This window comes from Lissotriton vulgaris, chromosome 1_1, assembly GCF_964263255.1.
Source record: "Lissotriton vulgaris chromosome 1_1, aLisVul1.2, whole genome shotgun sequence".
Taxonomy (NCBI): domain Eukaryota; kingdom Metazoa; phylum Chordata; class Amphibia; order Caudata; family Salamandridae; genus Lissotriton; species Lissotriton vulgaris.
In genome coordinates this window covers 380,755,782-380,783,704 of record NC_141685.1, presented here as the reverse complement: position 1 = coordinate 380,783,704, position 27,923 = coordinate 380,755,782, and the positions used below count along the sequence as shown (strand labels likewise).

At 48.9% G+C, this 27,923-nt stretch overlaps 2 protein-coding genes across 4 annotated transcripts in view; both read left to right on the top strand.

Moving 5' to 3' along the window:
• TUT4 (terminal uridylyl transferase 4) overlaps nucleotides 1-27,923 on the top strand; it is a 1,145,308-nt gene that overhangs the window by 391,130 nt on the left and 726,255 nt on the right. For all 3 annotated transcript variants that reach the window (XM_086952445.1, XM_086952444.1, XM_086952443.1), the window contains one exon: nucleotides 11,908-11,977. In XM_086952445.1, coding sequence (XP_086808571.1) covers nucleotides 11,908-11,977 — 70 coding nt within the window. The remainder of the gene's footprint in view (nucleotides 1-11,907; nucleotides 11,978-27,923) is intronic.
• LOC147747214 (uncharacterized) overlaps nucleotides 1-27,923 on the top strand; it is a 187,214-nt gene that overhangs the window by 25,195 nt on the left and 134,096 nt on the right. The gene's annotated exons all lie outside the window — the stretch shown is intronic.

Sequence of the window (27,923 nt, the reverse complement as noted above, 5' to 3'; positions counted from 1 at the left end):
GCAGTGTCTTTACCTGATGAACATCTGCAGGTGAGGGACTATATCCTGAAACTTTAGTAGCTCACCTGAGACAGAAGGGGCTGCTTGAATCCATCTTGACGCTGGAAGCGATGCAATGGTAACGTCACTGGTGTTATGAAGTACCTATCCTGACGCATCACCAATGGTTGCCTTACATTATAGCCTTGTCAGCATACCTTTGCGACCTAGACCAGCCATCCCTTTTCAAGTCTCCAGCAATATTAAGATTTCTGAAGGCAAACCTGTTTCCACTCATTCCTTTTGTATCACCACAGTGGGATCTGAACCTGGAGTTGATCTTTTTGATGAGTACTCTGTTCGACCCTCCCTCCATAGTTGTCACTTAAGACTTTTGACTTTGAAAATAGTTTTCTGATTGCTGTCCCTTCGGCAAGGCCTGTGTGAGTTGCAAGTGCGGAGTGTTTGTCCACTGGAATACTTGCATCTGCCTGGACAAGTTGGCCCTATGAACTGAAGTGGCCTTCTTCTCACAGTTGGTGGCCTTCTACAGCAAGCAATTACCCTTCCCACTCATTACCCTCCAACCCATCCCACTAAGGAGGAAGAGAGACTACACCAGCTGAACCCCAAAATGGGTAATACATTTTTACATTGACCGTGCCAAAGAGATCTGATCTGAAGGCAATCTTTTTGTGGGATACATGGACAGCAAAAAGGGTAAAGGCAGCCCAGAAGAGAATCTTCTCATGTTTGATCATCTTGATCAACAAGATAAGCAAGGACCTAGCGAAGAAATAATTGCCACAGATTTTAGGCCCATTCTACCATGGGAAAGGGTTCCACATTGGTTTTGTCCCAAAGTGTTCTGCCAAGCATCAACATTGGCTTTTCTTTGCCAAGCATTAATACCAGGATTCGGTGGTGAGAAGCGATGGTCATTTTTCACACTTGGTGCTCAGGACTTTTCCTTATCTGCCCAATCCTTCAGACCCGCTTCCTGGTATGAACTGGTTTGAAATCTATTCAACAGATAGAAGTATCTATCAGAAGAAAAAACTACTTACTATCGGTAATGGTCTTTCTGGTGTATGCTCTTGTCTACTTGCAGATTCCTCTCTGCCCCCTCTCTATTCTGACAGTTGGTCATGAGGCCCAGTAAAAATATGTTCCAGGAAGGTTGTAGCACTGCGCTGCCTCGTGTGAGGTTGTTTTTTGTCTTTGCATTTCCATGCAGGGAAAAAGTGGGACAGAAACTGACGACAATGTTCTGGGGTAGACACTTTATGGCTCTAGTGACCTCAACAGCTCTTTGCCTCAGGCAGAGAGAGATGGAGTAAATTGCTCCATGCTGGCACAGGAAATCTATGAAAGTTTCCACATCCAGTCTGGTGCCTGGAAATTTTGAACAGGCAAGGAATCTGCATGTAAATAAAGTATTCGTTAGAAAGGTTGTTACCAAATGTAAGTAACTTTCTTCCTGACTCTAGGCCCATCATCACAGTGCAGTCTCCTGTCTAGTCAAGTAAAATTCCTCACTTGGTGAAACTCAATCAACCCTGGATTTTTGCAGGGAACAGGTTTCCACAGAAAGATCTGTTTCTCCTAGATAATACATTGTGTATTTCTCTTCCAGGGGATACTCATTAATAGTCATAAGCACTGAATAATCTCCACCCATGAGCGGGAACCCGGACTACATAACTAAATACATATATGTGTGTAAATATATAACAAGAGTACATAGTACTAAACAAATTATACACATATACATGTATACACTAATAATATGCAGCCCAACCATAGCCTAATAAAGCCATAATTACATATTTTCTGCAGAATGAAAATAAACCATAGAAACAATGCAAGAAAAAGGCAGGAGCCTAAAATGCATTCCACGGACAGAAAAACCTTTTATTTTCATCTAGAAAACTGTAATAAAAGGCAATTATCCCTGTCAAGCCTCGAACCATGTCTCGACGTCGACCCATGTCTCGACTGCGACCTTGATCATCTTCTTTACTCAGGTCTCAAAGTCGTAGCCCTATCTCTCGACATCTATCTCGCTTTCTCTCTCGACGTCAATCTCACTCTTCCTCTCGACGTCGACCTCACTCTTTCTCTCGACGTCGACCTCACTCTTTCTCTCGACGTCGACCTCACTCTTTCTCTCGACGTCGACCTCACTCTCTCTCGACGCCGACCTCACTCTCTCTCTCGACGTCGATCGTCTCACTCTCGACGTCGTCCTCACAGCAACCAACACCAAACGCCTCGACGTCAACAAGCTTCTCGACGGCGACCTCGATCTCTGCTTCGACGCTGACTTGTGCCTTAGCGGCGATAACTTCAACGTCGATGTACTTCTTTCCACTGGTCTCGACGTCAACATACCTGACGGCGATCTAGATTTCGACGTCAAACTCACTTTTTTCGACGTCGACGCTTCCTGATGTTGTTTTTTCTTGCTTTTACCTTCAGGAGAAGTAGACCTTCAATGTTTTGACGAAGGGGGGGTTCTTCCAGATGCAATTCACTTCTAGTCCCCTTTTCATGCTGCCTTTCCCTCTGCAGAAGTCCCAAAAGTCGAGTCTCCTCTCTATCCTTTAAAGTTCTTCTGGAAAGCTTGAGGCAATGATAACATTTTTCCACATCATGTGTGGAAGGTAGACAAACCACACAAAAAGAATGGGGATCTGTTTTTGACATCTTCTTCCCACAGGAAGGACAGTTGTAGAATAAAGGTGGCATAACTGACTAAAAAATTCTAGAAGAATCAGTCAGAAAAGGTAGAATATTACCAGCAGCAACAAATACGGTCAAATAAATCTGAAAGAGACACGTTAGTGATAGATTCCTTACCTTAGAATATCCCCAGGCGTCAGACTGGATCCGGAAATTTTTGCGTAGCAATACCCCTGCGCGCTGGTAGGCGTCGTCTGCGGCTCCGCGTCCGTCGTCGGCGTCGTGAGCGCCGGGATGACGTCATCGGAGTATATAGACGGCGCCCATGCGCGCTGACGTCAGTTCTTCTTTTTTCCGCGCCAGCTAGCGCAGATCCGGAAGAAGCTCTACCCCCAGTCACTTTTTGACTGAAAACCTTTTTGATCTTTTTGATCCTCTACTTAGTCGATTCTCGACTATCGGTGCCAGGGATGCCCGGGTTCAAGCCTTGCTCGAAGTGCGGCCGACTCATGTCGGTCACGGACCCCCATCGCCGGTGCCTGAAGTGCTTAGGCCTCGACCACGACGATCAAACCTGTGACGACTGCCGGGCCCTGACGTCGAAGGCTAGGCGGGAGCGGTCCCGCAAGCGTCTCGAGCTGAGGCAGTCGGCCCCGCGCCGCTCCAGGTCCCGGTCCCACGGGAGGTCGAGGGACAGGTCGCGAGGTCGGAGTCATCGACGCTCCGGGAGTGGTCACCGATCGTCTGGATCCAAGTCCTCAGGTAAGAGGCATGAGAGGTCGGAGCGACACCATCGGTCCTCCGACCCGCCCCGTCGCTCGCTCGATGCGACCGGGGATTCGGGCGACACCGCCCACGCGGCTCCGCGGGAGTCGCAAGCGTCGCCGCCTGCCCCACACCTTCGGGTCCCTGGGCACGGCGCGTCGCAGGAGGAGGTCGAGAGGTACCTCATGGCCATGAGGGCCCTCCCTCCTCAGTCGGTTCCCGTGGCGCCTTCGGGCCGATCGGCTCCGTCTGGAGGTCCTTCCGGGTCGGGCGCTTCGGCCCCGACGACGTCGGGTACTTCGGGCCCGGCGCCGCTGGCGACTTCGGTCCCGGCGCCGCGCGACCTCGCTGGATCCGGCTCCGGATCCGGGACCTCGCCGGTCGACCTTACGACCTCACCGGCGCCGTCCCTTCAGGTGTCGTCCCCGGCAGCCGTAGTGGTTGCCGACCCCAATGCTTCCTACGGTCCGCCTCAGGCGTCGGAGGGGCGCCGCTGGGCGCCGATTCCGTCGGCCGTCGGAGAATTCTATCTCCACGAGGAGGCCCTGGCTGTTGATCCTGGTCTCCAGGAGCTGGGTGACGAGGAGCAGTGGGAGGGGTCCGAGGACCCTCTGGCACGTGATTGCCAGTCTCATCAGGACTGGACATATGAGCTTGGGGAGGCCAGTGGTATTGACACATCGCCAGACACTGGATTTACGTCGCCCCCGACTGTGGCTTCGGAGGCGGGTTCTGCCTACAGTGTAGTGTTGACGAAGGCAGCTAAGGCCCTACACCTTGAGCTCCCCGTCGCGGCCGTGAGGACTAATCTCCTCACTGAGGTACTCAAACAGCAGTCCGGCTCCGCGGAGCCCCTTCTGCCGTTCAATGAGGCCTTGTGTGACGTTCTGCTGGGCACTTGGTCCAAGCCCGCCACAGGTCCCCCTGTGGATAGGAACGTGGCCAGACGCTACCGCCCGGCACCGGGCGACCCTTGCTTTTTGTCCACCCACCCCACCCCCGAGAGCCTGGTCATCCAGGCCTCCACTTCCCAGACCGCATTCCCGACGGCCCCGCCCGATCGGGAATCCAAGAGATATGAGCAGTTCGGGAAGAAGGTCTTCTCGTCTGTGAGCCTAGGGCTCCGGTCAGTGAACACCAACTGTCTCTTGGGCCGCTACACCCACACTCTGTGGGACACGGTTGCGGAGGTGCTGCCACAATGCTCTGAGGAGGTCAGGGCTAAACTCAGCCAAACCCTTGCGGACGGCCGAGATGCAGCACGTTTTTCCATCCGGTGTGGGCTGGATACCACGGACTCACTGGGCAGGGCGATGGCAACGACGGTGGCGGTTCGACGCCACGCCTGGTTGAGGTCCGCCAATTTCTCGGCCGATGTCCAGGCTACTCTCCTGGATATGCCGTTTGATGGCCGTCGCCTCTTCGGCGACAAGGCAGACCATGCGCTGGAACGTTTTAAGGACTCCAGGGCCACGGCCAAGTCCTTGGGTCTTGCGGCCCCACGCCAGCAATCGGGTGCCTTTCGCTCCTTTCGTGGCCACGGAAGGGGCGCCCCACCACGGACCGCCAGCCACGCGCCGCAGAATGTTCAGCAACGCGGTGGCGGCCGTGGGAACCGCCGTGGCGGTGGTCGGGGCCAGCGGCGAGGCCAGTCCACACCTCCCTCAGCAGCCCCCGCCTCAAAACCTTCCTAGTCCGAGTTTTCAGGCCCATGTGACGCCTGTGGGAGGCAGGGTTCGCCATCACCTCTCCCACTGGCATACAGTCACTTCGGACAGGTGGGTGCTGCAAATTGTCCGAAGGGGTTTCTCCCTCCCCTTCGAGTCTTCCCCTCCATCCATGCCACCTCAATGCCACCGTGTGTCGGGGGATCACTTGCGACTTCTGCAAGAGGAAGTTTCGGCCCTCTTGGCCAAGAGGGCCATCGAGCGCATTCCTGGGCCAGAAGTAGGACGTGGCTGTTACTCCCACTACTTTCTGGTACCCAAGAAGGGCAAAGGGGGCCTACGCCCTATCTTGGATCTGCGGAACGTCAACGGCTTCCTCCGTACGGAGAAGTTCAAGATGCTCACTTTGGCTCAGGTCCTGGCTGCCCTGGACCCAGGAGACTGGATGGTAGCGTTGGACTTGCAGGACGCCTATTTCCACATCCCCGTCCTGCCGGCCCACCGGCGTTACCTGCGGTTCACGGTAGGCCACGAGCACTTTCAGTTTACCGTGCTCCCCTTCGGCCTTACCAGCGCCCCACGGGTGTTCACGAAGGTGATGGCGGTGGTCGCAGCCCATCTGCGCAGGCAAGGGGTGTCAGTCTTCCCCTACCTCGACGACTGGTTGTTGAAGGCGGGCTCGCCCCAGACAGTCGTCAGCCACCTCCAGACTACGGCCGACCTCCTGCACTTGCTGGGGTTCTCCATCAATGTGCCGAAGTCACACCTGTGTCCCTCTCAGAAGCTCCTTTTCATAAGCGGTTCTCGACTCGGCGCAGTTTCGGGTTTACCCACCCGAGCAGCGGGTTCGGGATATTCAGGCTCTGATTCCTATCTTCGGGCCGTTATCCCGGGTCTCGGTCAGGTTGACGCTGCGGCTTCTGGGACTGATGGCCTCCTGCATCCTTCTGGTGCGTCGCGCCAGGTGGCGGATGCGGGCTCTGCAGTGGGACCTGAAGTTTCAGTGGGCCCAGCATCAGGGCAACCTGTCCGATCATGTCCTGATCTCGGAGGGCACTGCGAGACAACTGCAGTGGTGGCTCACGGACCGCGACTGGGTCAGTGGCAGACCCCTCTCTCTACCCCAGCCGGAGCACGTAGTTGTGACGGACGCGTCCCTCCAGGGCTGGGGAGGCCACATGGGAGAGGCGGAGATCAGAGGCCTCTGGTCTCCGGCGGAGTCCCGGCTCCACATCAACCTTCTGGAGCTGCGGGCGATTCGTCTTGCACTGAAGGCATTCCTCCCCTCTGTCAGGGGGAGCGTGGTGCAAGTGTTCACCGACAACACCACCGCCATGTGGTACTGCAACAAACAGGGCGGTGTGGGGTCGTGGACCCTTTGCCAGGAGGCTCTGCGCCTCTGGCAGTGGCTGGAACATCAGGGCGTGACTCTGGTGGTTCAACACCTGGCAGGTTCTCTGAATGCCAGGGCGGACGAACTCAGCCGCCGGTGCATGATGGATCACGAATGGCGTCTGAACTCGGACGTGGCGCAAGGTCTCTTTCGACAGTGGGGAGAGCCTTGGTTAGATCTATTCGCCACAGAAGAGAACGCGCAATGTCAGCAGTTCTGCGCGTTGGAGTTTCCAAGGCGGCACTCGCTCGGAGACGCTTTTCGTCGCGAGTGGAGCTGCGGCCTGTTGTACGCCTTTCCGCCTATACCACTTCTGCCCAGAGTGCTGAAGAAGATCAAGCGCGACCGGGCCCAAGTTATCCTTGTGGCTCCGGACTGGGCTCGAAGATACTGGTATCCCGAGCTACTCAGCATGTCAGTCGATCCCCCGATTCGTCTGCCTCTTCGGGAGGACCTTCTGTCGCAGCAGCAGGGGACGGTCCTGCACCCGAACCTGTCCAGTCTCCACCTACAAGCTTGGAGATTGAGCGGCGGCAGTTGAGGCCATTTGCCTTGCCTCCCGAAGTCTGTGACATCATTCTGGCAGCCAGGCGTCCCTCCACTAAGTCGGTATACGCCTGCCGGTGGAATAGATTTGTGGCATGGTGCGCAGCAAAGGCTGTGGATCCCCTCTCTGCACCCCTTTCGGAAGTGCTGCTCTTTCTTCTCTCCCTTGCCCAGCAGGGCTCTGCTCTGGGCACTCTTAAAGGGTACCTCTCTGCTCTTTCAGCCTTCTTGAGGCTACCAGATCAGCCTTCTTTGTTCAAGTCCCCTATAGTGAGTAGATTTCTGAAGGGCATCACACACATGTTCCCTCCTGTTCCCTTCGTGATGCCCCAGTGGGACTTGAACCTTGTTCTCACCTATCTGATGTGTGCTCCCTTTGAGCCACTTCATAACTGTCCTCTTCGCCTCCTTACGCTGAAGACGGCCTTCCTGGTTGCCATCACCTCTGCCAGGAGGGTGAGTGAGCTCCAGGCTCTTTCTTCTTCCCCGCCTTTCCTGTCTGTTCATCCTGATAAGGTGGTGTTGCGTACACGACCTTCCTTTCTGCCCAAGGTTGTCACGGCCTTCCACATCGGGCAGTCCATCACCTTGCCCACCTTCTTTCCGCCTCCGCATCCCTCGAAAGAGGAAGAGAGGCTCCACCGTCTGGATCCAAAACGTGCGCTCTCCTACTACCTGGACCGCACTCGCCAATTCCGGGTGGATGACCAACTCTTCGTTGGTTACGTGGGCGCGAAGAAGGGAAAGGCTGTACACAAGAGGACCATCTCTAGGTGGATCATCTTGTGCATCCAAGCATGCTACTCCATGGCGAGGAAGGAGCCCCCGGCTGGATTGCGGGCTCACTCCACTCGGGCCACGGCAACGACAACTGCCCTGGGCCGCGGTGTCCCCCTGCAGGACATCTGTCAGGCAGCCACGTGGGCCTCGCTGCACACGTTCGCAAGACACTACTGCCTGGACAGTCAAGTCCGGAGGGATGGCTTCTTTGGCCGTTCCGTCCTCCAGGACTTTCTGGTGTGATATTGGTTCGCAGACCCACCACCGGGGTTGGTATTGCTGGGGTATCTATTCTAAGGTAAGGAATCTATCACTAACGTGTCTCTTTCAGATGCACAAGTTACTACTTGTGTAACGATATATCTGTAAGAGACATTAGTTAGTGATAGATTCCTTACCGCCCTCCCATCCTCCCCGTTCTGCGAACCGATATTTAGGGTTAAGGTCATCCCCTTCAGGGCCCTAGTTTCAATGGCACCAGTGTTAGTTCTATCATGGCTCTGCGTATCTGGCGCGGAAAAGCTGTGTTATCAGAACTGACGTCAGCGCGCATGGGCGCCGTCTATATACTCCGATGACGTCATCCCGGCGCTCACGACGCCGACGACGGACGCGGAGCCGCAGACGACGCCTACCAGCGCGCAGGGGTATTGCTACGCAAAAATTTCCGGATCCAGTCTGACGCCTGGGGATATTCTAAGGTAAGGAATCTATCACTAACTAATGTCTCTTACAGATATATCGTTACACAAGTAGTAACTTGTGCGACAGGAAAAAACCAAATTCTGACTGAAAAACAATCAAATTCAGCAGAGCTCAAGTTCCAGGTTCCTCACAGAACAAGCCGGAAAAAAGAACTGACCTAACTGTCACCTGTGGGCATGATGGGAGCAGAGTTCCCCTGGAGGCCTTAAAGGCAAAGTGTTCAGATACTCTGAGGCCTTAAAGGCGAGGTGCCAGTCTGATTTTCTGTACAGGGATGTTATTTCTTTATGCAGCCTACATAGGCTAATTGCCTTTTATTACAGTTTTCTAGATGAAAATAAAAGGTTTTTCTGTCTGTGGAATGCATTTTAGGCTCCTGCCTTTTTAGGTTTCGACCTGGCGAGGGCATGCAGTGCCCCGCCCAGATCGAAAACTTTTGTCAACAGTATGGATGTTCGGACCGCCTCTGTTTCCCATTGGCTAGCTCCATAAATGGAGGCTAGCCATTGGGAGACAGAGGCTGTCAATCACGCTTTCTGGTGAAAACGCGATTCGGGGGCGTTTCTGGGTCTTTTTTTAAGCCCCGCCCCTTTTGCCGTGTGTCCCGGGCCGCGCTGTGATTGGCTGCAGGCCCGGGACACCCCCGTGACGTCATTTCCTGGGCCGCGCTGTGATTGGCTGCCGGCCCGGGACACCCCCGTGACGTCAGCCAATCACAGCACTGCCCGAGACCTGACTTGTTTATTATTTGTTTTATTGTGTGTTGGCCACGGTGACGCCTTTACTACTTTAATGCAGAATAACGCATTGTTTTTTCAATAGTGGGAAGAAAGCCCCATAAATTAAGCCTTTACGCCTATTACGTCCTCTGCAAGAGCCAGAGTTTTAACATTTGGTCTCGGGTTCAAACCCAGTGAGTCAGCTCGAACCTTCGCCATGTATCCGACGTTTCTAAAACAAGCAAAATTGAGTTCTTTAACAACAAAATGGTTAGCAGCACTTGGATGCTTGTTCTGAGAGAGGGGGTGTCTAAACCGGTCACAATATAGCGCTTTCTCTCTAACTGCAGTCAAAACATGAGGTTTTTAGGAGCTATACCGTCCCCCCACCAGATACCTTCTGGCATTCCTTTCGGACCATTCTGTCTTATGCTCCTCATAATGTATGCCATGTCACAGCTTCTTTAGCGGTATAAATTAAAATTCCAAATGTAGGCTCGTGACAACCAAGTCCATCCATGGGAAGACACCCGCTCACAGAATAAATAGCGGGCACTGATCTGAAGTCATCAGGGCGCTTTACATGAGCAGTGCTTGCATCCAAAGTGCACATATACATTTTTTAGATGCAGGGAGGTTAAGTAATCTGCAGATAATTACCCCATGTTTGAGCCTTCTGGCAGACTCGAACATGGCCCCCCAGCTTTAACATCGGCCCTCTAACCGTTAAGCCGCACCCTCTCCAGACAGGGTGTTACCAGTAACTGTGTTTCATTGGTGTATGGCTGTGTCCATAATCACAGCCTGTTGGATGGCGAAAGAATGCACAGGAGCTTCTTTGATGTGCAGAAAAATTTGTTTTTAAAACTGCACTAAGCGCAGAAGGGCGCGTGCGCATAAAACGCCACGTGCACACTATTTCCCCGTTTGATAGACGATTGCTGGGGCCAGAAGTTTCGGGGTCCTGTCGCACTGCGTGGATTGTGTAATAGCACGCCAGGTGTGTTCTTTTAGCGCTCTGAGGGGCAGATTTACTTTGTTATGCACTAATCGGAGATAACATCGCCATAAACAGAGGTCCAGAGGAAGGCGGCATCTTTCCTCCTTGGTTGTGACCTTCCTGGGGAGAGGGGACATAACACAATTAAGGGGATGGGAGGGAGAATCCGTTTTATTAAGCGCAAAGGTATTAGGGTTACTTAATGCACTAATTAAGTTTCATCGACCGCCAGGGCAGGTGAATACAGTGCCGGTTACACCGGACAGCGTGCTCGAGGAGACCAGTGATTGTAGGGCCAGAGGGTCGCAGGGTCAGAAGTTACTGTCATTAAAACCTTTTAGATGGAGGTGCATTTATGGGAGTGCACAACAGAGGCAATCACTCCCCAACCGCGGTAAATCAACAAACTCGTAAGCATTCCTGCAGCTAAAAGTCAATTTGCAGCATTTCTGTGGCCGCGAACTCCTGCCCTGTCCATAAGTAAACACGGAAAAGATCCCTCAAAATGAAACACGAGGCGCGGCGTCCACGGACACCTGCTTATAAAACAAAAGTCAAGGTTTGTTTACATACTGTCCGAAAAATGCAAATGCTGTCTAGCCATGAAGCGCGGTGTCCCGAAGGGGGTGCCCTGCCGATGAGTGTGGGAGGGTCAAGGGAAAGAGGACCTGAGTTTTTAGTCTTTGTGGAAGCTAAAAATAGGGTCTCAAAGCACTCCCCCCTCATTCATTTCCCCAATTCAGAGCCTGAATGGGCCTGATCGTCATAATCCATGCGGCTTCGATTTGGGCTCAACTAGTAAGCTATGTACTTTGAAAATACACCGGGTCTGAAGCCATCACTCTGTCATGCCTGAATGCCAATGTCTAGGCTTCATCTGTGCGTGTTCCTTTGTGTGCTCGAGGCCACTCAGTGGTGTGCAGCACAATACAGAGAAGAACAAGCATTTGCAATGCAATAGGTCTCGCATTTACGTGACTTTGAGCTATTGGCATTGCAAATGACAATGCCTTTTATTTATGTTTTGGTTTTTCAAACATAAATAAAAGGCATTGTCATTTACAATACCAGTAGCTTAAACTTGCGTAAATGCGAAACCTATTGCATTTCAAATGCTTGTTCTTGCATTGTTTCTATGGTTTATTTTCATTCTGCAGAAAATATGTAATTATGGCTTTATTAGGCTACAGGTTATGGTTGGGCTGCGTATTATTAGTCTATATGTGTATAATTTGTTTAGTACTATGTACTCTTGTTATATATTTACACATATATATGTATTTAATTATGTGTTCGGGGTTCCCACTCATGGGCGGAGATTATTCAGTCCTTATGGCTTTAATGAGTATACCCCTGGAAGAGAACTAGGATTACAGGTAAGTAACTAATCCTTATCTGAACCTTTCTCCTATCTACAATGAATGAGCATACTTCTGCGTGTGTGCTACTCAGATTGAAAATAGATTGAAAGGTTGTACTTCACACAACATAACGTATGTGACTTGGTCTTTAATGTGAGTGTGTGTCTGTTCCTTGAAATAATTAAGTGCTGGGTGAGGGGATACCTTCTGCTTCCATTTTTTGGTACCCTTTATGTAACCTGTGTCTCTTGTAACTACAATAAGGGTTTAATGGCTGGCTCTTAATTGTCCACTCTCTTCTTTTAAGATCTTTACTCGGATGTTGAATCGGATTTCCATGCCAAGGTTCCTGTTGTCTTTTGCAGAGATATTAAAAGGTTTGTTTTGTAATGAAAATGATGACCGGGGGTGTGTGTTTGAATAGTGCTTCATAATAGCAGAAACTGGTTATAAATGCTAATTTGTTTCTTAATATTCGCAACTACACACATGTAAAAACAGAGGTTGACACACAAACGCCTTATTTTGCTTTAGGCAAGACAAGGGCAATCTATTTAAACAGACTAGTTAATATGTAGTATTGTATCACTCTGCCATCATGCATGTATAGAAAACCAAGATGTTATGGTTTTATTGAAGGCAGTACTGTAAAAATATATGTCGGTGTTAACTGCTTCCTTTCACCGTTTGAATTTGTATTGAGTTTGGGAAAAATATTAATGGCTTTCGGCTCTTTCACAAGTAGCACAGTAGTTCCCTTCACTCCCAGGGACTATTTTGGCACAGTGTGTTTATTGAGGCAAAAAATAAGTAAATAAACAAATAATTTTGCTTTTAGGCAATGTGTATTTTCTTTTCTTTTTTTTTTTTTTTTTTAAATATTGGTGAGGGCCCGGCAGCTCTGCTAGATTTGACTAAAACTGTGGTAAAAGAAAACTAGCATTGGCAAAGTCAAAACCTGGCAGCCAACTCCAGACCTATTAACTTTGCCAGTGCTTAGAAGTGGATGTATTCAGTTGATACAAGCACAACAGTCCCACAGTACTCTCCAGTAGCCCTTAATGTACTTTTTAGGTCGAGTTTACTCGAACCTATTGCTGTCCATCCAAAAGCTGACTTTTTACGATCCGGATTTTGACGAGTGCATGTGCTCTCGTGCACATGCTTGCCCGAGCCTTCTGCCTGCCTCCTGCCTTGAAGGCAATCTGCTTCTCCGCCCCCCTGGCAGCCAAACGCTCTTCAAAGGGTTTGCTCCACGCCCCCCGCCTGCACCACTCTCCATACTTCTCCTCCCACCTCCCACGGCCGTCCTTTCTGCCCGCCTCGCACACCACATCAAAGCCTGTCCAGCCTGTGCCTTCTCTCCCTACCCTTAACCCTTCACCCTGCCCCCAACACCTCTCGATATTGCTGCTTGTTTTAAGCTTGTTTAAGACTTGTTATTAAATGTAGACTTCGTAAATCCAAGATTTTGGCCATTTTCTCCAGGTTTTAAACATTTTGTAAATTGCCTGCATATTTTGGGTAATTTTGATAAACGTCCTATGGTTTTGTTTCTCTTCATCGGTTTCAACAGCCTGCAAAAGCATCAGAGAGGGGGAAGGAATGGCTGGGTCCAGGGAGGCTCGGGCGAAGCTGCAGCCGGGAGGCTAGCGGCAGAGGCTTGATTTGATGTGGATTTGTAAAGCGCGAATTGCTGCCCTGAGGCGTCCAAGCGCTAGCAATAACCAAAACCTACCGGAGAGCCAGATGGGGAGGGGGAAGGGTCTAAAGCATTGAGTTAAAAAGGAAGGTTTTAAGCTGTTTGCGAAACGCAGTGAGATTGGAATTGTCCCTGAGGTGCAGTGGAAGGGTATTCCAAGTTCTGGAGGCGTTATGGGCAAAGGACCTGCCGCCGGATCTGGATTTTTTTATTCTGGGAGTCACTGCTAAAAAGGTCTGGCTTGAGCGAAGACTTCTGTTGGGGATGTAGTGAGTGACTAGGTCACGAGTAATAGTCGGACCAGTGTCCCAGAAGGCTTGATGGGCAATACACATTGCCTTAAATAGAATTCTTTGGCGGACCGGTAGCCAATGAAGGCTAACCAGTCCGGCCCTCACTGATTGTCTGCGAGGGATCTCCAGCAGTAGACGGGCTGCGCAGTTCTGCACTGTGTGCAGCCTGCGTAGAGTGTACTCTGGGGCGCCGAGATAGAGCACATTATTAAAATCAAGGCGAGATTGTATAAGCCCTTGTATAGCCACCTGTTTGGCTTCCATGGGAAGGAGAGGGAAGATTTTCTTTAGCATCCTCATGATGCCAAAACAGTTGGCAGACAGTTTTGTGGCCTGCACGTTGAAGGAAAGGGAGCTGTCCAACCAAACTCCCAGGCTTCTGATATTCTCTTTAGGAGTTGGTGGAGGGCCCAGACACGGGGGCCATAGGGCGTCAGGGAGGCGAAGATCTGGGGGGCCTAGGAGCATCAGCTCCGTTTTGTCCCCGTTCAGCTTGAGGGATGAGGAGGACATCCAGGTCTTCACCTCTTCTAGGCATTCTCTGAGCCCACCTGACGCAGGTCGGTTGTCCTCCTGCGCCAGTGAGACCACCAGCTATGTGTCGTCCGCATACGAGATGATCTTAATCCCGAAAGGGCGGATGACTTCTGCCAGTGGCCTCATGTACAGGTTGAAGAGTGCGGGGCTCAGGGAGGAGCCCTGGGGGACTCCACACTTCAGGGGTCTGCTGGCGAAGACAGACTCACCTTCAAAGACTCTGAAAGATCTGTCTTCTAAAAAGGATTTGAACCATAGCCAGGCTTTGTCCTTGATCCCGGCACAGAACATACGGTGTAGCAGGGAATCGTGGCTAACCGTATCGAACGCTGCGCTTAGGTCCAGGAGGATCACTGCCACTGACTCTCCTTGATCCAGGATTTTCCTAGCTTCCTCGGTGACCATGAGGAGGGCGGTCTCGGTCCCGTGTTCCGGTCTGAAACCCGTCTGCGTGGGATCTAGTAAGTTGAAGCTTTCCAGAAAGTTAACTAGATGATGATTTACATGTCTTTCTAGGATCTTGCTCACCCAGGGGAGCAGAGAGATGGGTCGATAATTGCCCAGGTCAGTTGGATCTAGACTGGGCTTTTTTAGGAGCGCTCTGACCATGGCCTGCTTCCAGACAACCGGAACGGTACCGGAGGTGATTGAGGTGTTTAATACCTCCTTAATTATAGGCAGGGTGATCTGGGAGGCGGCCAATATTATGTCTGGGGGGGCGGGGTTGTCAGGGGATCCAGATTTGACTCTCTTCGCTAAGGATTCAAGAGTAGTGAGGTCCAATAGGGGAAAGTGAGCCAAGGTGGATTGGGGTAGTAGGAGGGGGGTATGATGCTGGGGATTTATTCGGTTGGATAGACGAGGTGATATGTTTCGAGGGGGGAGGGGGAAGGCTGAATAGATGGTGTTTACTTTTTGGAAGAAGAATTCCGCAACATTATTGCAATGGGTGGTGGTTTTTTCGACCTGCAAGGCGGGGGGAGGCCTCGTTAGCTGTTTCACTATGTGAAAGATCTCCTTCGGTTTGGACTTGGCCATCACTATTCTATCGGAGAAATATGTGGCCTGAGCTGATTTAACTTGCGTTTTGTATTCGCTGATAGATTATCTGTAGCAGGTTTTATTGGCAGCCGAGTAATCTGAGCGCCAGCGCCTTTCCAGCCTCCTGCATAGACGTTTCTTGTCCCTGAGGGAGTCCGTGTACCAGAGGGCAGTTTTGTGGGGGCGTTTCAGCGTAGTCTTACTTGTTTGGAGAGTAGTGTCTAGAGTTTGTGTGATCCAGTTGACGTAGGCCTGGTTGGCTAGGCCAGGGTCCTCGTGAACACAGGGTTGAGTGCTGGCAAGTTTAGTGGACCAATTATCCACCGCGAGACGGGACCAGGCTCGCATGAGCTTGGTAGTGGGTACAGTGGATGGGGGTTTAAACGAGGTCCAGTTAATGGGAACCATGAAGTGGTCTGTCCACGGCAGGGGAATAGGTGGACCGACTAGGAGATCGGGGCAGTTGCTGAAGACAGGGTCCAGCAGGTGGCCCTTGACGTGGGTAGAGGTTGTGACACGTTGGGTGAGTTGGAGGGCAGCTAGGTCGTCTGCTAGGGAGGCGGATTTGTGGTCTAGTGAGGAGTCAAAATGCAGGTTGAGGTCACTCAGCAGGGTAAAGTTGGCTGTGGTACTGACTCGTTCGGCCACCCTTGAAGGTAGGTTTCCATGGAACTGCTTCGGGGGGCGGGGGGGCGGTAGACAAGAGTGCCTAAGAAGCATCTGTTGGGTGAGAGTTCGATGTTAAAGGCAAGACTCTCACAGTCCGGGATGGTTTCAGGGACAGCTCTACAATGATACTGTTCTTTATAGATAATTGCCAGACCTCCTCCTCTCCCTTTGGGTCGGTCTAGCCGACTGATTTGGAAGCCTGGCGGGAGAGCGTCTACAACCGCAGGGTCGGACTTAGGTGTCAGCCATGTCTCTGTAAGAAACAATATATCTGGAGTATGTTCCTCTATTAACAGTGCCATTTCGGCTCAGTGATTGGACAGGGAGCGACAGTTCAGTAGGAACATACGAAAGTCAGATGTGAGTTCCGGGTCTGGTTTGTTGTTAAGGGGTAGATGGCATTTGGGACAGACTTGTGGCAAGGTAACGGCATGAAAGGAGTGTCGAATGCACATGCTACTGGAAGGCCTAAGGCTGTGGAGGGTTTCAGCACTATAGTATCTGGGCTCAGAACCTTGGGATGTAGGGGCGTGGCACTGGGCCCGGACTCGGCGCTGGCTGGCACTGACATTGGCACATCCTTAATATGAGCACACCACTCAAATATGACTAACTCCCAGTGTGCTCGGGCACTGCCATTTACAGAGACTACATGTGTCATTGAAATGACGACTACATCAGAGTCAGACTTGCACTTTTACTACACAGTAAAGAAACGATAATGTGTGACAATCGGGGTTTTGTGTGCATTTATTATTTGCGCCTCACACAAGTGTTTTGGTTTGTTTTAATCCCATTAAAATATTTCTCTCTATTACACTTTAGAATTGCAAAAAAAGGCCCTATTTGTCCTATAAAATATTTGTGTATTTTACTTGCAAGTAAATGTATGCGTCCGTTGAAAAAATATTTGCTATTCCCCAGCCAGCCCCTTCTTGTGCCCCAAGGTTGTCGCTTGTTACTGCTTGCCTCTGCTTGCGTGTTTAGGTAAGTGTGCATCAGTGACTGGTGCGTGCTTTACTCACGCTGCTCCATTGTCTCTGCAGTGAAATACGTGCGGCATTACACTGTCTGCCGGCGCACGCACTTTCCTTTTGGCTTTTGGTACTTTGTTTAATGGTGGAACTGTGGCATGGGAGAGTGGTCGCTTGTGCAGATGAGGTGGTTGTAACGCGCAGTATATATGTGATTCTGTTGGTGAGTGTGGGAAAGCCCTTGAGTCTGAGTGCTCCCTCACTCACCAATGATAATACGCGGCTCAGCCCCTATGATCTCCATGCACGTCCTGCACCCTTCTCTTTCTTCATGTATAACAGGGATAAACAAGCGTCTTCACCCCAAACCCTAGCGAGTTCACGTGAACACAAGCACGCGCTTTTCCCCCACATTGGCTTTCATGCTGGTTTACACTTCCAATTACCCTACCCCTCCCACAAAGCAAGCCAAGAACATCAAAGCGACCGGCCGCTTTGAGTCCATTTGCCACCCACCATCCACTTCACGCGCTCCTCGCTCCTCCTCCCAGCGCTGCCTTTCCTCTGCCGGCTACTTTTAACTTGTTTACCGTGGGATCAGTAGCTCGGTAAATTGTTGGAGTTTGCAAGCTCTTCTCTCGATCCCTTTTCTTACACTGCAAGTGGTCAGGGATTTACTCCAGTAAAGGGCTGGAGTTGCTCCCTTTCTAGGTGGGGAAAGGTAATGGTGCACACCAAATTTCGTGTTGGTGCAGGGGAAGAGGTTTCTCTGTGTTGGCTTTACACATAACATAACCCGGGAAAGCTTTCGCTGCGGATACAAGAAGACAAAATGTGTATTTGTACGACAGGCTGCCTCTCCCCAGAAGAATAGCCCCCACCGCCCAACATCACCCGCTGGTGAAAGAGCAGATGATCCCCATCCTAAGCATCCCTTGGCGTGTTTGTGACCCTCGGAGCTCACACGTGTCTGTCTCCGCTAATGAAAGCAGTGGCACACAGGCATTGTTCGACTGGCTGCTTCCCCTGCAAAGAATGTCTGTGGCCCTGTGCACAGACAGTCCAGCCTTCAACTCAGGGCAAGAAGAAACCCGTTGTACAGTTTTCATTCCTTCCCAACTCTAATGGGTATTCCAAAATATGTTTATTTTTATCAGAACATCTGTCTCTCCGCGGGTAAATGTGCGCTGATATTATCGCTGGTCCCATCGTGATAATGTAGACTCTCGAAGATTAACAACCATTAGGGCCGTTGAAAGAAAACCATGCTTTCGATTATTTATTTTTTTATTTTATTTCATTTATCGAATCAGTCATTGATACTAATGTCAGAATGAGAAATGGAAAGGAAGGGATTATCGTGAGTTATCCTATTTGCAGACATTTAAACTATGAAGCAATTGAGCCCTGGTGGTGTGAATGAATGTAGTCAAAAGATTATAAATGAAAACTATGTAAACACGGTAATGCAATTTTCTAACTACTTTCCATGTGACGCAGTGCATGTTTTAATAATTTCAGACTCACTTGCGAACAACGCATGTTATGGAATATACACAATAGGTTCTGCCTTAAATGTAAGGCAGATGCTGCAGCCCGCTCAGATACTTAACGCTGTGACTTTCACTGGAGACTGGCGTGAGCAACAAGACAATAGTGGCTGATTTCAGCTGTGTGCATGCGAAACCCAATACTCATCCATAGCTTGTTTCTGTGCTCTGGCAGGGGTCACGGGTCCCAGCGGGTGCCCGGCTCTGCAGGGTCTCGGCCTTTGATGTGGACCCAAACCTCCCTCTATAGCATCCGCACCAGCTGTGATGCTTCACCACACGGTGCTGCATCATAAACCAGGGGCTGACATCAATTGCCGGCCCTGCTGCGGCTGGCTCGCAGGCTTCTTGTTGATTTAAGATTTTCTCCTTCTTCAAAGAGCCCGATTTTGTTTAATCCAGATTTAGTGTGACCCCTAAATTATCTCCTAGAGTAATGCTTAATACGAAATTTCTATCTTTAACTTTTCACAATGTTTCTCTTAAGGATTATGCTTGTTTCCATTTTTGGTATTCTCGCAGTTATTTTACCACTATCTTTCCCCTAATGTGCCTTTTTTTTTTTATTCTTTCACCATAATCCACACTTTATTGTTTAGAGCTCGCATTTGCAAGAGTTTAAGCTATGGTAATTGTAAATGACAATGCCTTTTAGTTATCTGTTTTAAAAACAACACATAGATAAAAGACACTGTCATTTACAGTGCCAATAGCTCAAACTTTCATAAAGGCTGCGAGGCTTAGTAATTGGCAACGTTTATCAATGTGAATAAATTACAACCAATACACTTGAAGACGGAGGTCAACCAAGGGAGGACGAGGGGGCAAACAAAGGCAAGAGAGAGGGAGATGAAATAAGAAACCCCACCCCTCTGAAATAGAACAATATAAAACTGCATGAAAAAAATAAAGAAATACCTGATGGTTTGTAAGAATTGCCAGTACTGTCCAAGTTAAAGTATCATGTTTTTCTTTAGAAGTGCCGGTACTGCTCCCTCTAAAAATAAAAAAGTGAGGATACTCCGTACTGGACAGTTCCGACCCATTTAACCCACTGGTTATCAAGTATTTATTTGTGAGTATCTTCGTGTATGGACTAGCTGGGACACAAGCTCACACCAATTGCCTGGTCACTAAATGAAATATACACATTCCTAGCACCACCACAGCACCACCACAGCACCACTCTGCACCATCACAGCACCACTCTGCACCACCACAGCACCACCTCAGCACCACCACAGCACCACCACAGCACCACCTCAGCATCACCACAGCATCACTCTGCACCACCACAGCATCACTCTGCACCACCACAGCATCACTCTGCACCACCACAGCATCACTCTGCACCACCACAGCATCACTCTGCACCACCACAGCATCACTCTGCACCACCACAGCATCACTCTGCACCACCACAGCATCACTCTGCACCACCACAGCATCACTCTGCACCACCACAGCATCACTCTGCACCACCACAGCATCACTCTGCGCAACCCCAGCATCACTCAGCGCAACCCCAGCATCACTCAGCACCACCACAGGATTCCTCAGCACCACCCCAGCATCAATCTGCGCAACCATTCAACAACAACTGGTTCAAATATGTTCTCTCAATGTATCGCACCACCACAGCATCACTCAGCACCACCACAGCATCACTCAGGGGCACCACAACATCACTATGCGCTACCACAGCATCACTGAACGCCACAGCATCACTCGTCGCCACATCACTCAGCGCCACCACAGCATCTGTGCAACCATTCAACAACAACTGGTTCAAATATGTTCTCTCAAAGTTTCAAGCTTTATTACAAATGTCACAAAAAGATGTTAATATTTCACTTCTGTTCTTGGATGTTCGTCACAATAAAATACACTGAACATAATCTTCACAAAAAGTTATTTACAAAAGTTTAAGCTATTGCCATTATAAATTACAATCACTTTTATTTAAGAATTAATTATTGAACAAATTAAAAGCCATTGTTATTTGTAATATCAATACATCTAAGTCACGTAAATACAACGTATGTTGCATTACAAATGCTATAGGTGTCACATTTGCGAAAGTTATAACTATTGGCATTGTAAATGACAAAGCTATTAATATTGCTATTTTCAAAACCAACACATAAATAAAAAAATTGTCATTTACAAGACCAATAGCTCAAACTTTCCTAATGCGAGACCTATTGCATTGCAAATGCTTGTTTGAGTTTACTTTTTACTTGTTTTTTGTCTCCCAATATGAGAAAAATGTGCATGCCAGTTTTTGTTTAGTCACGATTTGATCAATTGATTAGGTGCTTCCAAACCCATTGTTCTGCCTTCAGTTTTAGGTACCATGGTGATTACACTTGGACACATTGAGATGTCTGTAAAATCACCTCTTTTTGGCATTATTTACTGACTGTCAAGAATGGTGCCTACTGCTAACAGTTATTCCCATCAAGGGATAAACCCAGGAGCTGTCTGTGCTGCCATACACCCTTCCACCCACCCCCTCCACTCCTCCAGAATTATCAACATTTCCTCTTAGCCTGTACTGGTGTTAGATAAGTTTAAACCTGTTCCTCTCACCTTCTGCTAATGCTTCACAGATTGTGGTTCTCAAACGAGCCATGTGGGCTACTTTTATAACTGTTCCCCTCACACTCTAGTACAGATCTTGTCACCAAGGTGGATTTGGACCAATCATCATCAGCTGTTCTGACTGGCACTGGTCGACCCTCACGTATGGGGCAATGTGATGCTTTTATGTATGCTGTCGTTAAGTTCGGTCAAGAGTCAAATGTATGGAGATGGCAGCCCCACTCATAGCCACTCATGCTGCTCTGGCTGCTATATCATTCATGAAGGCACCCACAGTAATGGTGCCCGAGATGCTTTTCTGAGAAGATTCTGGCCGCCGTGGCCAGGAAAAGGGGGGCCGAATTTGAAGACCAAACTCATTTGGAGCATATTCTAAACACTCAGAAGTTTGTTTGAATGGAAGCCTAGTTGCCTTTTGTTGATGCCCAAATGCATCCAATTTTATTGGGTTCAAGTCACGGTAAAGAGAGATAACTTGGTATCCTATTTTTAGCCAATAACATTAAGAAAAAAGACTTGAGACACTAAATTCAATTCTGTCAATATATTAAAATAACATATTATTATTTTCCGCATGCAAAAAGTTAGTCAATGAATAGAATAAGCATATTCAAAGCAGAAGCTAGCCTTCTGTAAGTGTTAAGCCGTATGTTTCATTCAAAGTCCACAGCTAAACTCTGGCCAACCCTCTGCTCTGAAACTAAAAGCAAAATGCTTAAAATCCTGTTTACAAAAACGCATTACTTTTATAATGTTTTAGGCAAAGAAAGCACACAGTTTTCATAGCATGACATTATGTAACGTGCAGCACTGGAATATTACTCATACAGCCCCAATTGCATTACTATTTTAAAATAATTGCGTTATCTAACAGTGCTCATAATTTGTTATTAACCTCATCAGAGCGTCGAACGTTCAGCGCCCAGTGCTGTACGTTCGGATAACGAATGCTGGCCCGTCGGCCAACGGTCGTGCGCAGCACTGGGGAGGTAGTGCTCGTGACGACCGTTAGCCGACGGCAGCAGTTAAGGGGTTAATGCAGATCATGAGAGAAAACACTTAACTGTTGCAGATAAATACATTAACATGTTAACAGAGGCTCAGCTGGGTGGCCATGCAAAACATCCGTTCCCTAAGAAGTTATTGAAACATTTTGTTGAGTGCAAGTAGAGGCCATGGCTTGCAGCTGAATGAAAATTAATTTCTGAAACGGAATAAAAACATGAACTTGTAGGGCTTGTTCACACAAATAAACAAGTATTCTTTTAAACACTTCTTCTTAATGTGGCCTAGTCATGTGAAGCAAAGCCATCCTAAATTAAGGCATTATATTTTTTAAATGAAAATTAACTCCCACACTCCTGTTGGGTTTTCCTGTTTCAGACTTTCAACGACAACTAGATGCCTTCTCAGTGTAGGGGAGCAGATCTTTATATTGACCTACAGAATACAAGTCTTCTTGACACCTCACCAGAGACAGACTTAGACTTTCCTGCACGCCTTTTACCAAAGGTTAGCTCTTTTTCATCTGTGATTGAAAAGGCTGCGCAGGTCTTGTTTCTTGTGTTGGCAGCCTATGTCAATTCAAGCAAAATTCTCCAGCTAGTAGTGACTGCTCTCGAACAACTGCTTGCTTTCAATGAAGGTTTGTTGGATCTAATCAGTGGGGCTTGGGCAAAAGCCTTTTTTTAAGATCCTGCCTGTGGTGTGGCCACAACAGACTATGCTTTTTAATCCAATATTAAGTCCATAGAAAGCCTATTGTTTTATTTGTCAACGTGAAAATACTTCCTGATGGCACCTCTAGAGAGAGCGTATTAAATGCCTTGGTGCTATGGGGTGCATAGGTTTTGAATCTGCAGGTTGGACATGGCGAGCATGGCACATGCCACATGGTTGTTGGCCCATTATACTCACTTCTGGTGGAAAATGACTGTCCTTTTACCATCAGCTTGCCAGACCATGTGAAATGCCCTTACAAATACTGAAAACCAGTTTTAGAAAGTAGACAGTTGCATGCTCCATGAACACTGGTTTAGTTCTGTTGATTCATATATGAGTTTGTTCCACCGGCTTTTCTGGGGATGTTCAAGCAAACATACGCACATATAATTGGAAAATCAGCTCTACGTGAGCATGCTGAATTATTGCTAGAGTCTTTCCTGCCCAACGGTGAGTGATAATTTGGTCTGGCCTCTCCCTCCAGGCCATTTCAGTAATAATTTTGCAAGTTCTATTGCTATTCCGGAGGCAAGATTCCAACCAGAGGCATCCTTCTCAATTGTCCAACATCCTTAACAGTTCTTTCGCCAGTAGAGGGGCAGCAGTGAATCCATTGGTAGGCAGAATCAAAAATAGCAATCCTCCTGTTCTGCAGCCACCCCTTTAAAAGCATTTTAATTAGTTTCCAAAGAGCACAATCGCCCAACAGAAGGATAGGTGTATGTATTTCTGGATCACAAAAGAAGCATAACTTCAGATCAGAGGGTCCTCCAGATAATCCAGTATTGTTAGACATTTTTCTGTCACTGCCACAACAAATCATTCTTTTCTAATGGATACCACCTGTGAATTTCTCACAGTTTAAATATCCCAATGCGCCAGCATCCCACAGAAACTTTTCTTTACAGCTCTCCCACTTCGACGAGGGTGTCACAACGCCACGGCTCCGCACAACATCATTGGAACTTTAAGAAGCCCTTGTCGGCGTCCTAATGTTTCAGCACCTTCGACGTATGGTTTTTTTCTAGGCTCTCCATAGTACTAGGAAGTTTTGTGACTTTTTTTCAGGAATAGCAACATTGTTGCAGGGGAAGAAAGTCGCCTCTGAGGAAATCTGGATTTAAGCCTTGCATGGAATGTGGGAGTCAAATGTCGATCACAGACCCTCAAGATGGTGGTGTTTAAGTTCAGACCACAACGTGCCAGAAGATGAAACCCAAGGCATTGAATGACAGTTTGAGAAAGTGCCTCTTTTGCATGGTTAGCCACCCACTTTTTGCCTGGTTTTGATGTGGTTTCAAATATAGTGCACAGGGTCTGTAGATCAGTCTAGCCAAAGACCAAATAACCTGGTCTTGAGGGTCTCCCTGAAGGTGTTCAGGGAGGGGGTTTGTCTTATGGCTGCCAGTAGTTCATTCCAGGTCTTGGCTGCAATGTGGGATCTTCCGCCTGCTCTGGTTCTGTGGATGTGCTGGGTTTCGGCCAGTGCGAGGTTGGAGTATCGGAGGTTTCATTTGGGTACGTGGAAGTTGATTCTGTTTAGGTATTTGGGTCCGTATTTGTGTAGTCATATGTAGGTGTGAGTGAGGATTTCGAAGGTGAGACTCTTCTCCACGGGGAGCCAGTGAAGTCTTCGTTGGTGTTGGGTGATGTATCTGTGCTGGGGGATTCCGAGGACGAGTCTGGCAGTGAAGTTCTGTATTGTCTGGACTTTGCGGAGTAGGGATTTGTTGATGCCGGCGTAGAGTGCGTTTCCATAGTCCAGCCTGCTGGTGATTAGTGCGTGGGTGACACTCTTCTTGGCTCAGGGTGGATCCACTTGAAGATCTTGCTGAGGATGTAGAGGGTGTTGAAGCAGCTAGAGGTAACGGCATAGATCTGGTGGTTCATGGTGAGTGATGAGGGTCAAGGGAGGGATAGAGGATGGAAGAATCTTGAAAGGGTTATTATGGAGATCATAGTAGTATGATGAGGCTTGGGATGAGTAAAAGGAGAGATGGAGGAGGGACAAGTCTCTAGAAAGGGTTTTACTCTCATAAGTGCATTGTCAATGGACATAAACCGAACATTTCTTACCCTGATTGGCACCCCTTAGCCCTTAAAATAATTTTCCCAACATACAATAGTGTATTTTGCTCCCTAACATGAAGGTAATACACAATGATGTAGCTGTCAAATCCCAAGCAGCACAGAATACAATTGACGAGTGACTATAAAGAGGTCTATGTTTGACAGGGTGCATAGAAGAAGAGACAATGTACAAAAATAATTTGAATGTTGATACCAACCTGTTTCGATTTCATGTATAGCAAAAGCGACATTTGAAGGTTAATAAACACATCTGTACAAAATGCACTACACACAATATTGCAAATGCACAGGACACTTGAAACAGCCAAATACACAGTGCTGGCTTAGAGAACACGTTTTGCATTCTGTCTTTAACACTTAAAACGTTTAATGAATTGATATATTTTGTAGCAATCAAACCATAACCTTGCAACTGAAAAACGAAGGAAAAATCACACTAAGCCTATATATTGGTATTTGTCTTTTAACCCCTCTGATGCGGCGCAAATATCCCTCCCCAGTGCTGCGCTGTCCATTGGAACTAGTGCTGAATGGACTGCCAATGGTCGTGCGCAGCACTGGGGAGGTAGTGCACGCGACGACCGTTGGACGTTCGCAGCACTGAAGGGGTTAAGAAAAAAATTACATCGAATTAAAAATACACACAAATGTGTCTTACACCTAAGAAAATTTATGAAATTCACAGCAACTGTGGCCAAAGTGCATTCTGGCTGCATTGGTCTTTAATATAGAACGGAACAGTGCCGTGTCAAAGTAGAGTTCTAAAACTTCTGTGAGGCCAAATCAGCTTACATGTATTGGGTGTGAGGAAGGGATGCTGCAGCGCCTTAAGTGCTATTAGTAAAATACGATGCAACATTTTGTATTTGTGACTATTCTTACTATGAAGATTTGTTTAAAGTAAAAGAAACAATCATTTGCAATGCAATAGGTCTCGCATTTACACAAGTTTGAGCTATTGGCATTTTAAATGACAATGCCTTTTATTTATGTTTTGTTTTTTGAAACCTAAAAAAAAAGGCATTGTCATTTACAATGCTAATAGCTTAAACTCTCACAAAACGGAGACCTATTGCATTGCAAATGCTTGTTTTGTCTGGGGCAGACTCATTATGGGTGTTTGTAGCGAAAAACGATGACCAGGCTGAACGAGAGGGGCAAGAAAGCACAACATTGCACGTGCTCGGGTTTCACTGGAGATAGAGAGTTTAAAATCGCTTGTTCATAGGTGCGACTTAATGGAGCTCGAAACAATAATGAAAATAACAGGCGGGGGAGGAGAGGAATGATAAATAGAAGGAAAATAGAAGGGGGTAGAGAGAACACGAGAGGAGGGAAAGAATGAAATGGATAGAGCAAAGGACAGCAAGAGAAAGAAAAGAGAGGCCCCTAGAAGGAGACAGAGAGGGGGAATCTGGCCCTTCCTGCCACGTAATTCCAGTAGCCCTGATTAGAACCCAAATATAATATGAATAGTAATCGCACGCAGTACTAAACCTCAGACATATGTTTTAAGAAGGCTTGATTTAGAGAAGAGTTTAAAATAAAACCTCAAAAATCCGCTCATATTCATTCCCCGAAAAAAACATTTCTGCGCCCCCAAGTTCTTCCCCTTGCAAAGTGTCCTAGCAATTCTAAACTTGACACCCCGTAATTACAGTTTGGCACTGCTTTACTAAAACCACCGTTCAATTTGCCATGATCTTCAAACACAACTGCTGAGAAATTTTGACCAAAACCGCAGTCATCTTTACACACAATTATGTCACAATGCCCACATCTTACTTGCCAACCACGAATATACATCAAGATTTGTCAAACACGTATATCAAGGCGAGCGTGGGGGGCGTGGCTTGGGCGCCGATGGCGATGGTCGCCTGAGAGCTCGGCTCCGGGACTAAGCCCGGGATTATCCTGAAAATCGGAGGCTGCGGGGCACCCCAGACCCCGCATTCTGCTGAGCGTGCCGACGGCAACCTGCCGGGGCCCCTGGTGGAGCTTGGACGAGGGTTGCTCCGGAGTAATACCGAAGTTTGCGGAGTTGCGGAGTGCGACTCAACATGGCGCCCGGACTCCTTTGTCCCCCTGGTCGGAACTACTGAGTTGAAGAGGTGCCGCGGGTGTCGACTGGCGCCCGGCTTCGCCATCCCCGGCTGTTCTGGACATTGGGCATTTACTGGATTGGACCTTTTGCAACGGATTTGCTCTCGGTTGGATGGCCGGACGGGTGCCCACGCAGTGGAGGGCACCGAGAGCGGACGCCCTGTGATCCAAGCGGTGGCCCACCTCGCGACTCCGCAACTAGCTACGTCTTCCTGGTCAGTCCACCTACATGGGAGGCGCGACACTCTGGCACCACAGATCATCCGAGGGAGTTGGTGGCCCTCACCCCGGGGCTACAGTGGGTGAACGGGTCTGCCCGACTCGGCGACGGCTGTCTCCGCCCCCTCATCGGTGCCCTCGGACACCGTGGCGGTGGCGTGAGCCGAAGCGGCGGAGTCTCCACAGGCTCTGGAGAAGGAGGTCGCCCTTACCCGAATTGAGGACAAGCACCCGGGAAGGTCGTGGTCAACACCTGTACACGGAGACGCCTACTCCGAGACCCTCACGGAGTGCCCCTGGAAGCATGGGGAAACCTAGAGGTGCCAAGGGATCCACCCAGACCACCTCGGACTCTGAAGCCCAGGACAAAGAGGAGCATGGGGACCCAAAAAGTTCTGGTAGCGCGCCGATGCAGCAACAGTTCGACCGTGTCCTAGGGGCGATAGAGGCTACGAGATCAGCCCTCCAACAGGACATTGCTCAGGTGGCGACGAGCCTGGGCCTCCTCAGGGCGGACCATGGCAAACTTTCAGACCGGGTCAAGGAGGTGGAGGGCACGGTGAAAACTTTGGAGCCGGCGCAGCGAACCTTGGCTGCGACGATGAAGGACGCCTTATCCCGAATTGAGACCCTGGAACGGAGGGCGGAGGATGCGGAAGGCCGCAACAGGAGGAACAACATCCGAGTGGTGGGCCTGCCGGAAAAGATCGAGGATGGCGACATGGTGCGATACTTGGAGACCTGGCTCCGAGACACGGTGGTCCCGGAGGGTCTGTCCTCCTTCTACACTCTGGAACGGGCCCACAGAGTCCCAGCAC